Source organism: Micrasema longulum, unplaced genomic scaffold, assembly GCF_059751315.1.
Source record: "Micrasema longulum isolate JH-2025_06_02 unplaced genomic scaffold, ASM5975131v1 h1tg000499l, whole genome shotgun sequence".
Lineage (NCBI taxonomy): Eukaryota > Metazoa > Arthropoda > Insecta > Trichoptera > Brachycentridae > Micrasema > Micrasema longulum.
The window spans coordinates 137,142-150,098 of NW_028277696.1; the positions used below are offsets into that span (position 1 = coordinate 137,142).

A 12,957-nucleotide genomic window follows, 5' to 3' on the forward strand; every position below is an offset into this window, starting at 1 on the left:
CCCTTGCGCTTTATTTTTTCCACGCGAATATATGTATTTTTAATAAAAAAATAGTTTATAAACATTTTTTATTTATCAACTTAAATTCTTTTTGAGTAATGTATACTAAACACTGATGACTACGAGTATTTTAATGCAAAATAGTCAATTGTTGAAATAATGAGGGTTACTTAATTCTTTTTTCCCAAACACAGCTGATATCAATAAATAAATTAAGTGGCGTTGATTTCGTAGAATTTTGGCAGTTTAATGAATATTTCGTATCCCCGGGATATCGAGCTACTACCTATCCGGTATCCGGTCGGACACTAAAATTGGGCCGCGTACCGGGTAGTTACCGGATATCTGTTTCATCTTTTATTTTTACCATGGTGTGAAACAGGCCTTACCTACTGTTTATCTTTTAATTGAATTTTCTTACTGATAAATAATGATAGCCTTCAATATTATTATTTTATTATTGCGTCAAATTCTTGTAAAGTACCTAAATTACATTATGTTATCTATAATAGATACATATTACAACTACATAACGTCTTTTTCGAACTTATCAGCAAGAAATTAAATGGCTATGCGCTGTGTGTGTGGGCTGTACAATATAATTCTTACTAGTATTAACGTGTATAATCTGTGGCTAGTGGCTAGTACATATTTCGTAAATAAACTGGGCCGGTAGCCGGTATCCAGTGTATCCACAGTCTGATTTATTCCATTCTGCTGGACGTTTTTTCGTCTTGTTGCTTTAGCTTTAGTCTTATTTTAACTGTTAATGGGAGATAACGCGTTTCACTGCTCGTGTTTTTGATTAAATAATTTACAGTTGTAGACAAATTCCCCTTCAAATATTTCATGGTTTAGTGTTACAGTTTCGGATTAAAAATTAAAATGTCTGACGAAGCCCCGATTGCCACAACTTTGACGTTTTTCGTAAACGGAAAGAAGGTAACCTTAACATTTCACAAATTACGTTTTATCTGCATTAGGTAATCACAGACTTGTAGGTAATGCATAATGAACCTAAGATCAGAAGTTCATTATTATTTTATGTTATCAATAATAATAACATAACTCCTTGCGTAGGTTATCAAGATTGATAATATTTACGTAGTTTGATACTAAAATATCTACACTTTTTAATCATCATTTTAATTCATTTGGATGAAAAATAGCATAACTTCGAGTTCTATATTGGAAAACTACAAATACTTGGTCAATTATTTTCGAATGACACGCTATTTTTTTTTGTTTGCCTCCATATTTAAATACTGGCTGGCACATTATAATACTGAACTTGCCGTTTTTTATTTATTGTATTATTCGTATTAGGTAATTAATTTTATGTAATTTGTAAATATGTAATCTATAAACATGTTATTTGGCTGATATTAACCATTTTTGGTTTAAATAAAGAAATATATTTAGGTAAGTACGTGAGTACCTACCTACACTGTGTTAGTAAACTAATGGTTTCAATAAATTTATTAATTTGTGAATAATTGCGTAAAAAACTATTTTCTCAGCTAGATGAGGTACTAATTTTTGGTGTGGTTTCTTTTCTACTTCTAAACGTATTATACATCAAGAAGAAAGTATGTATTTATTATAGTTAGTAAATATTAGTATTTAACCACTTACCGACTTTTTATGTCTACCGGTTTCGAGACGTTCCCGTCTCTTCGTCAGGACACTCACTACACTAACGTGCAAGTACTAACGTGTTCGTCTAAATTGTTTTCATTTAAAAAATATGCATTAAGATAAATTTACCCATTTCGACAAAAACCTTTTTGTTTTTGAGGTGCAACTGGCCCTTAGTATAATCTTCAATGTTGGTTTTATGTTTTTCAACATACTTAATAAACAAGATGGAAAAATAATACTCGTAACTCTTTTTTTCAAAAGCAATTAGCTGTAAAGTATTCACCTATCACTTAACGTTGACGATTTAGAAATTAATGTTTCGGTTTTTTTTAATGTTCCTAATACGGAATCCTAACAACCCAATTAATAAAAAAAACATTTTCAAAATACGTAAATAACTACTACTAGGAGCAATTGAAGGAACTCTTATTATCGTCAAGGGGTCTTTTTGTTACACCTTTTTTTGCAAAATGACAATAATCCATCCTACAGCACTTCGCGTCTTTGGATAAGTATTTTTTTAAATTTTCCTATCTAAAAATCTTACGATTACATAGACATTGTATTGTCAAAAATATGTCGTGTTAAAAATTTACATCTGAATTCCGAACATAAGGATTGTATAAATTTTTCACATTTTTTTTTCCTAAAAATGAACAGCAAGTAGGGCACACAAACGACTGCCAGTGAAAAATTATTACCTATCATAAAAATGGTATCTAGTAATGTTGATTCCCCTTTAAAGCTAAACCTTATTTAACGCAGTGTTGTGTTTATTCCTAGTAGGTACCTATCTGAATATCGTATTTCAATAGCATATCTACTCTCAAAGTAGAACATTTACCCGGACTTTTCTCTAACTATATATATCGTGTGTGTATTTGCGATTTAGTTGTCTTCTTTGTTTATTATAGTTTTATGGACTACATGTTGTTCCTTAAATGACATATAGTGCGCCTACATGGTTTCGTTAATATCAACTCCTATGTTACATTGTAGGTAATTGGAAGTTGTGCTGTATTGTACACTTAAATAAATAAATATAAACTCTTTAATACGGAATACACAGATCAACATTTTAATCTTATATTTATTATAAACAGTTTTTTGTATACAGCAATAATTTTTTACAATTCACTTTCTAATGATCTAAAAAATATACAAAACATGTACGTACTTAAAAAACACCTAAATAAAACAGTTCTTACAGCCCGTGTGACGAGTGATATGTGATGTTGATTTATTGAATTTTTTTTATAACTATTTTTTTTTTAATAAATATTTGCGTTCTTATGATTTACTCAAATATTTCATTTTGAGGGCCATTTTCAACGAGTTGTAAATAACTCACTATTAGAAAATAGGAATCGAGTTGGGGTAGAATGCGATTCGAACCACGGACCTTTGGTCCGTGAGTCCAAAACACAAGCCACAGGACCACAACCCAAAAGTATTATTATATATAATATCCCCTCATACCAGCACTTTGGCTGATTAGGGATATTTCGTACTAATAAAATATGTAATAAAATGTAATATGTAAAGTTTAAAAACCTTGTATTTTGTCATAAATAAATAAATTAATATTTAACGATGAAAAAATTTATATTTGTCCCTTACTTCTTTTGAGAAAAATAACAAAAATGTAGGTACGCTGAATCAGATTGAGCGTAAGCCCTTGCAACTCACATTTTGTCGTTTTAAATTATTTATTGATTTGTAATCAGATACGAAAAAAGAGATCGATCCACTTATAGCTAATTAATTATCTACAAGTGTTGTTGCCGACACGCGTGCGCGCCCGCACCAGAAGGGCACGGACGGCCACTTGGCCAATGAAAATTTCGCCAATCTGACTATGGTCCAGTTCCTGGATCTGGGTTGTAAGTCCGGACCCGAGATGGTGCGTCGCTAGCAGCGCCTGGACCCTGGATTCGCTCGTGCGACGAATACAGGTACTGGCGTCGTCGAGAGAGGGGCTGCGGTCAGGGGGCGCTGCGCAGACGCCACCGTCTCTTTTAGAAAGTCGAGTGCCCTCACAAATAATATTTATTTTGGTTTAGTTTGACAACATATTAATAAATAAATAAAACCAATGAACTTCCTTATTGTAGCGTTTTCGTCGAAACGGACTGAAATAAAACACCAAAGCGTTTTTGGGGGCAGTTTTCGTTAGTTTTGTTCATGTTTAGGTGTTTACTATAAAACTTCTAAAGTAAAAAAGAAACAGACTATTATCTAAATTTCAAGAGACGTAATCTCTGGCAATCAAAAAATCAGTTATAAATTACTTATTAAACAGCGCGTTTTTTGATAAAAGTTGTTTTATAATGTTTAATTGTGTTTATCTTACTTTTTGTGATAAAAAATTTATCACCAAAAGTAAGACAATATTATTTATTAAATAATCGAATATATTTCGTCGGATTTATTAGGTTATTTCGGTAACCGGTAGTTCATACAAAAGTCACTAAGTTATCCAGGGAAATCCCCTTAAACTAGTGATGTCCGATTCATGAAAATTATCGAAACTTACGGTTACAAAATAATATATATATTTTTCTCTCATTTTCATTTTCAAACTCGTTTGAAAATGTCCTAACAAGACAAAACGCGTCACAATATACGCTCTTGTATATTAAAAAAAATAAAGTAGAATTAAAATCCAATAAACGAGTAAACCAAGTAAGAGTAAATTACCAAATTTACTATGGAATTCTACAAATTGTGTGCATAGACGATAAATAATATATATAATCGATACAGAAAAAAAAATCGTAGTTATTTTAAACGTAGGTACCGTTGAACGTTACGGCATAATTATAATGGGCAATTATCACGGATTTTTTTATTAGCTAATAAATTAATTTTAAAAATCACAAGACAATCGGTACTATTCTTATTAAAATCCGTCAAGAAATAAGAGAGATATAAAGGATCAAAGTCTAGTCATTTAGAAATAAATAAAAACAGACAACTCATGACGTCACCTAGTTTGACGTCATCGGATGCGGAGATAGTTTTTACGTAAAAATTTATGATTCGAGTAGAGTAAGTAGAATGGGGTAACTTTTTTCAGTTTCGAACCCTTCGGGTGGGGTCGCTTTGATACATCATGATTTTATGCGTTTGTTTTGAACATTTTATATTATTTTTTACTTTATTTAGATAAAAAAATATAAGTATACAACACTACTACTAAATACAATTTTTATATAAATTTAATACATATATTTACATTAACATTTCGCTTTACGTAAAAAAAACAAATCTTGTGTATAAAATGGGGAGTGACGTCTTACAATAATTCGTTTATTTTATTTTTAATCAGTTAATATTTTTAGTATAACATATAAATTATAAAAAAAAACTTTAAAAAATTTTCAGTCAGTGCTACACAAAAAAAAAATAAAAATAACTTTTCACTTCTTTCTGAATTAAATTATCCATTCTCCAATAATAAATTACTTACAAAAAAAACACTCAGGTATTAGAAAATTATGAAAAGGCGTGAATTCGATCTGCGTTTCAGTCGAATCTCATGAAATAATTAAGTAAATAAAAATAATATACTTTAATTCCACATAAAACAAAAATTATTTTTTTAATTATTGTAAACCAAAAAATTTAATTTTAATATAAACACAAAAATAATAATTGAAATATAATTCAAGTTTAATTTAATTAAGGTGATTAAAAAAAATGTATTTATGAAATATTTCAAATAATTGATAAAGATAACATGATAAACTTTGCTTTCTGATGAAATAAAATGATCAGTTAATAAATGTATTATTGTGTATGAGAATTTTTTATTTTTATTTACAAATTTAATTTTAACTACAATATACATCAAAGAAATACAAGAGAGTCAAATAATTTAACTTGCGAACAACCTAGGACTAACAAAAAAAGAAACAGTTTTGTGTATATAGAAATAAAGTTCTACAATCAAGTTTCTAATGACCTAAAAATATACAAAACATATACGTACTAAATTATTAATGTACATACTAAAAACACCTAAATAAAACAGTTCTTACAGCCCGTGTGACGAGTGATATGTGATGTTATTTTATTGACTTTTTATTAAAACTATTGTGTCATAATATATTATATCCCCTCATACCAGCACTTTTGCTAATTGGGAATATTTCGTACAAATGAAATATGTAATGTAATGTAATACGTAAAGTTAAAAACAATGTATTTTGTCATAAATAAATAAATCTAATCTAAGCAAATATTTTCATCACTACCTAATTTGAAAGAAATTCCTCTCTCAAAAATGTTCTCTCTCCATCTCTGTTGTAATATCTACATGTCTACAAGTATTATTGTTGACTAGATCTATTCATTTTTTTATTCTTTCAAATACTGGGTTTATTCATTCTCAATTCAATTGATTCGTAGGTGGTGGAAAACAATCCTGATCCGGAATGGACGCTTCTGCATTACTTACGAAGGAAGCTGGGGCTGTGCGGAACCAAACTCGGCTGCGCAGAAGGAGGATGTGGCGCTTGCACTGTCATGGTCTCCAAGTTTGACAGGAACAACAATAAAATTATGTATCCTTTCTAATTTATCACGAAACAGGATTTCTCGTGTTAATAACTTCTAATTTAAAAGCACCTAGAATCAATTTAGACAGTTAAAAAAATATATTTTCCTATCCACACCCAGGGCATACGGCACTGCACTGGTACTCCAAACGCAGCATATCTGGATCTTTTTCTTAACATGGAAATGTAAGATGATCAGTTTTATGCTTCCGGTGGCCAGTTCAGAAACAATGAAATGTTGCAGTGTAGAACCATCATAAAAACCAATATTTCATGTTCAACCTATCAGAAATTGAACCTAGGACCTCAATCATAGGTCAGTAGAGGCAGACTTATCTCCACTTGATTTTCTTTTTTAGGATTTTTACCTTACTTTAGGGATCGAATTTAAATCACTCGTCCAGGGTTCTGGGTATTTTACTAACAGAACTGTACGCAAAATTATCTAGATTAAAAAAAATCCCCTCCAAACAAGGCTACTTTATTCGAGGTTTTCAAACGCAAAAGCATTAGCAAGGTTTTTCTACTCGTAAGGGGGTCGCATATTCAAAAAGGTTGAAAAACACTGCTTTAGATATTACAAATTTTTATCCTTTTTAAAATAAATATTTGCCATCTAATGATTTACCCAAATATTTCAATTTTGATTCCATTTTTTATGAGTTGTAAATAACTTTTAAAGTAGGAATCAAATTGTGGTACTGCGGGGTTCAAATCTCGGACCTCTGATTCGTGAATCCGCGACACTAGCCACGGGACAGCAATCTGGTTCTTAGTGAATTGTAGAAGTACAAGACTTTTTATGTATTTTCCTGACTAAAATTTATCAGTCATTTAGCGGTAAATGCTTGCCTAGCTCCAGTATGCTCTATGCACGGACTAGCGGTTACAACTATCGAAGGAATCGGATCTACTAAAACTCGCTTACATCCCGTACAGGAGCGAATTGCTAAGGCCCACGGTTCTCAATGTGGCTTTTGTACTCCTGGTATCGTGATGTCCATGTATACTCTCCTTAGGAGTATGCCTAAACCCTCTTACAAGGACTTGGAAGTAACTTTCCAAGGTAATTTGTGCCGCTGCACAGGATACAGGCCGATTATCGAAGGGTACAAGACATTTACTGAAGAATGGGAGAGTCAGCAAATACTTGCCCAAAGTTCCCAAGGTGTTTGTGGCAAGGGAGAAAAATGTTGCCGAAACCAAACGAATGGACAGCAAAACAACGATGGACCTCGAGAGACATTTGCTCCTAGTAAATTTGTACCATTTGATCCATCTCAAGAACCCATTTTTCCCCCAGAACTTAAATTATCATCTGAATATGATTCACAAAAACTAGTTTTCAAAGGAACAAGTATCACTTGGTATCGTCCAAAGAATTTGCAAGATCTCCTAAACCTCAAATCTATCCACAAAGAAGCAAAAATAGTTACTGGAAATACTGAAGTTGGAGTTGAAGTCAAGTTCAAAAATTACACCTACCCGATCATCATTATGCCAAACCAAGTACCAGAACTCAATGTTATTGATATTCTAGATGATGGAGTAATACTAGGAGCCGCAGTTACTCTAACTAATATGGAAACTGCTATGAACTCTTTAATAGCAACATTACCGCCATTCAAAACAAGAATTTTTAAAGCCATTGTTGATATGCTCTATTGGTTTGCTGGAAAACAAATTAGAAATGTAGCTGCTGTGGGAGGTAACATAATGACAGGCAGTCCTATTTCCGATTTAAATCCCATATTTATTGCAGCTGGTGTTACTTTGACATTTAAAAAGTCAAATAAGGAGAGAAAACTTGTTATGGATCATTCATTCTTTACTGGCTACAGAAAGAATATTGCAGAGCCAGAGGAAGTTTTAGTTTCAATTAAAGTACCATTTACCAAAGAGAATGAATATTTTAAAGCATTCAAACAGGCTAAAAGAAGGGATGATGATATAGCAATAGTAAACATGGCTATGAATGTCAAATTTGATATGAAAAATGGAGCCATCACTGCCATGAACCTTGCATTTGGCGGGATGGCACCAGTAACTGTTGTAGCAAAAAACACAACGAAAAGTCTTATCGGAGAGCATTGGAATGAGAGTATGATGCAAAAGGCTTTTGAAAATTTAATAGTTGAATTACCGCTATCTCCGTCTGCACCTGGTGGCATGATTCAATACAGACGTTCTTTGACATTGAGTTTGTTTTTCAAAGCATATTTAGAAATCGCTAATGAACTTGCTCAACAAAACATGCCCCATGTGAATAGAGTATCTGATCGTGACATAAGTGGGATAGGAGGTTTCAGTCACAGTACTCTTAAATCGTCTCAGTACTTTCAACTGCCTTCTGATAATCAGTCTGGAGAAGATCCTGTCGGTCGCCCTGTAGTACACGCTTCAGGTTTAAAACAGGCTACTGGAGAAGCTGTGTACTGCGACGACATGCCCCTCATAGAAGGTGAACTATTTTTGGCTCATGTTTTGTCTTCTAAAACTCATGCTAATATTTTGTCTATTGATGCGAGTGAAGCCCTTGCGATGCCAGGTGCCAAAGCATTCTTTTCTGCGTCAGATATTAATGAGAAGAATAACAAAATGGGTCCTATAGTTCATGATGAAGAAGTATTTATATCCAAGAAGGTCACAAGCCAAGGACAAGTATTGGGAGTTGTAGTTGCCGAAACTCAAGCAATAGCTCAAAAGGCAGCAAAAGCCGTCAAAGTGACATATGAAGAACTTCAACCTGTTATCATTACAATTAAAGATGCTATTGACGCAAAATCTTATATCCCCGGCAGTCCTAAGAGAATTGTAAGAGGTGATGTTGAAACAGCAATGAAAAATGCAGACTTTGTCATAGAGAATGAATTTTTCATTGGTGGCCAGGAACATTTTTATCTAGAAACTCACACTACTCGAGTTATTCCTAAAGAAGATAATGAATTGGAAATATTCTCTTCAAGCCAGCACCCTTCTGAAATAAGTGTAAGTACCTACATCAATTATTGATTCCTATTACCTTTGATATTTATTTAGTTAAGAGTATCATCGTGATTTTAAACATTTTTCAGAAATTAGTATCTCACGTTCTGGACATTCCAATCAATCGTATTGTAACAAAAGTGAAGAGAATCGGAGGTGGATTTGGTGGGAAAGAGTCTCGGGGACTCTTAGTGGCTGTTCCAGTAGCCCTCGCTGCCCACAGACTACAACGGCCAGTTAGGTGTATGTTGGATAGAGATGAGGACATGTTATTATCTGGAGCTCGGCATCCCTTTTACTTTAAGTACAAAATAGCTTTCATGAAAAGTGGAAAAATCACCGGAGCTAGAATATATATGTACAACAATGCAGGATATTCAATGGACCTATCACCAGCGGTAAATTATGGCCTCTTTTTTTTCACTGTACATACTTTTTCTAAATTCAATTAACTTTGTACTACAAAAAACTATTCAACTTTAATTTTAGGATAATATGTATATTTTTTTCAAAGTAATTATCAAACTTACTCTCTTTTGCAGTTGTTTAAAATATATTTTATTGCCTCTTCTAGGTAATGGAAAGAGCTATATTGCATTGTGAAAATTCCTACTTCATTCCAAACCTGGAAGTTGTAGGATATGTATGTAAGACTAATCTTCCTTCGAATACGGCGTTCCGTGGATTTGGGGGTCCACAGGCGATGTTATGCGCTGAAAATTACCTACGAGAAGTTGCTTTGAAACTCGGAAAATCTCCAATTGAGGTTGCTCGAATGAATCTGTATGAGGAAGGACAGAGCACACACTTTAAGCAGAGCCTGACACATTGCACTTTAATCAGGTGTTGGGATGAATGTTTTGTGAAGTCTGATTATGAGAAACGCTGGCAGGATGTGGAAGAATACAACAGGTAAAAAAAAATAGATTATCATGCTTTTAAAAGAAAAATTTTACCATTTCAAAATTTGCATTTGAAGTTTATTGAGTGAAGTGTTACCTATGTATAACTGCTGTTTCCAAACTCAATAAATATTGAAGCATCAATTTAACCCTTCAAGGATGAGGATTATTATCTTTTATAAACTATTTTTTTACTAAAAAATTCACTATTAATTCTACACACTGTTTATTTCATTGTGGCACACCACATACTAAAGAAAGGGGCTAAAATATAGTCAACGCAAACATATTAACGTAAAACCAGGAGCTCGTATTCGAGGGTTACATTATAAACATTATTTGGTGTTTTGTCCTAGCTTTAATTTTCTTTATTTGTATTTTATTTCAATTGTGCCTGTATGTATTATAAAGATTTGAGTTTGCTATTTTTTTAATGGACTAAGTCCATTAACAAATAAATCAATAATTTATGCTGAGATATGACAAGTATGTTATGAAATGTTGTTTGTTATTTTTGCCGTTTATGACGCAAAGTACAATAAATATGCACAAATATTATTGCAAATATGTAGAAACAAAACTACACAGATATTGTTAGTAGAAGTTTGTAGTCTGATATAATGATAAATTGACTTTAACATGTATTTTTATCTGCTAATAAAATAAGCCAGGCATTTTTTGTGATTATTTGCTAAGAAAGTTAATATTAAAATAAAATAAATTAATGTAGTAAGTAATATTGTTTATATACAGGAACAATCGTTGGAAGAAACGAGGTATTAGTATGGTACCTACTAAATTTGGGATTGCATTCTCAATAAGCTTCTTAAATCAAGCCGGAGCCTTAGTATTGGTCTACGCAGACGGGTCTGTATTGTTATCTCACGGAGGGACAGAAATGGGTCAAGGACTGCATACGAAAATGATTCAGGTTGCCTCTAGAGTTCTCCAAATCGATTCGTCAAAAATATACATTTCGGAAACATCAACTGATAAGGTACCGAATACGTCTCCTACAGCGGCGAGTGTCAGCTCTGATACTAATGGAATGGCAGTGATGGACGCTTGCAATCAAATCTTAGAGAGGCTGGCTCCGATCCGAAAGAGTAACCCGAACAGGAAGTGGGAAGATTGGGTGGCTAAGGCTTATCTTACTTGTGTTAGCCTTTCCGCTGTTGGTTACTACAGCACACCAGATATCGGGTACAATTTAGACACCAATGAAGGGACCCCTTTCAGTTACTACACATATGGTGCAGCTTGTTCCGAAGTTGAAATTGATTGCTTGACAGGAGACCACCGAGTTCTCAGGACGGACATCGTAATGGATGTGGGAGACAGTATAAACCCGGCTATTGACATTGGGCAAATAGAAGGAGCTTTCGTTCAAGGGTATGGATTATACACATTAGAAGAACTCATCTTCTCTCCAACTGGAACTCTATACAGCCGAGGTCCTGGAGCCTACAAGATACCTGGATTTACTGACATACCTGCAGAATTCAATGTGTCCCTTCTAAAAGGAGCCCCTAACCCAAGAGCCATTTATTCTTCCAAGGTGTGTAGTACATTATACGTATACTCGTACATATTACTAATTTAAATAAATAAATTGATATGTAGTTATATTTTAACGGGTCAGATAAAAAAGAATTAAAAAAAATTGTACTTTCTTTTTAAGATGCATAGCGGGGGGGGAGGGGTATAATTTTTTTTTTTTCAGTTTTAATTCTAATGTTGCAATAATTTTAAAAAATTTATTTTTTGTTATTAATTGCATAGTGAAATTATTATTAAAAACAAAAATGTCTTTGTGATAGGGAGCATCTTTTTTTAAAATAAATTTTTTAGGCCATCGGGGAGCCTCCATTGTTCCTCGCATCCTCCGCCTTCTTTGCGATAAGAGAAGCCATCACAGCCGCCCGTAAAGAGTCAGGACTTGGGGCTGATTTCCAGTTAATGTCTCCTGCGACAGCTTCCAGAATCAGAATGGCGTGCGAAGATCACATTACTACTAAGGTGAGCATACATTATATTTTCTTTTACAGAAAAAAAATAAACAATTAATACGAATATCAAGATTTACACCTAATATGACTATTAAGATGATATTTATTTCATTAAACCTCATATTTAATTATTATTCAAATTAAACACGATTTTGGATTAATATTTTATTAGCTATTCCTTTTCTTACATAATATTAAAAATGTTTTTTAACATTCTCTTTTCTTGTAATAATTGTTTCATCTTATAAGAATATTTCAGTTTGAGTTTGAGTTCTGTTCAGAGTTTGATGTTTATTTTGTTTGATTGATTAATATTTACTGTCATGGTTAAACTCGTATGCTGTCCGACGTTCTTGTTATTTTCTATTTTAAATCTTTTTTTTTATTGACATAATGATTTTCATTGATCAAACTTTTTTGCAGTTTGAGGAACCACTCCCTGGCACTTTCACACCTTGGAATATTGCTCCATGAATATAATAATTTTATAATTGAGAATTGAAAAAAATATATAAAAGGGTACCTTTTTTCGAGTACCTATATTTTATTTTGTACCTAAGAGATTTAACAGATTTGTCAGAGATTTTAATTTTTTGTGCTATTATTATATTAAGTATATTGTAAAATTATTCGAGGGAAAAGGGTATACGTACCTATTGATTTTTATAAATGAAAGATAGATAAATATTTCATATCATGTTTCATATTTTATTATTTTAATAAACTATAATAAACTGCTAAAAATGTTTTTTTCTTTATTTTAACACCAATTTAATCTTCCCATTTTTCTTTATTACTACTGCTAGCCACATTCGTTCTGTTGCTGGACATAGGTTTCTTTTAAACTTTTACTATATT

At 32.5% G+C, this 12,957-nt stretch overlaps 1 protein-coding gene across 1 annotated transcript; it reads left to right on the plus strand.

The window, feature by feature from the left end:
* Positions 1-648: 648 nt before the first annotated feature.
* On the plus strand, positions 649-12,843 carry ry (xanthine dehydrogenase rosy). Its single transcript, XM_088227313.1, has 8 exons — positions 649-942; positions 6,055-6,209; positions 7,034-9,191; positions 9,278-9,586; positions 9,763-10,100; positions 10,844-11,648; positions 11,942-12,109; positions 12,523-12,843. Exons 1-8 carry the CDS (start codon positions 886-888, stop codon positions 12,571-12,573), a joined length of 4,041 nt encoding a protein of 1,346 aa, XP_088083439.1. The 5' UTR covers positions 649-885; the 3' UTR covers positions 12,574-12,843.
* The last annotated feature ends 114 nt before the right edge of the window (positions 12,844-12,957 follow it).

Coding starts and splice junctions, on each gene's coding strand:
- ry (XM_088227313.1), top strand. CDS start 886: ATGTCTGACGAAGCCCCGATTGCCACAACTTTGACGTTTTTCGTAAAC. Junction 6,210..7,033: donor AGGAACAACAATAAAATTAT/GTATCCTTTCTA, acceptor AAAATTTATCAG/TCATTTAGCGGTAAATGCTT. Junction 10,101..10,843: donor GATGTGGAAGAATACAACAG/GTAAAAAAAAAT, acceptor GTTTATATACAG/GAACAATCGTTGGAAGAAAC.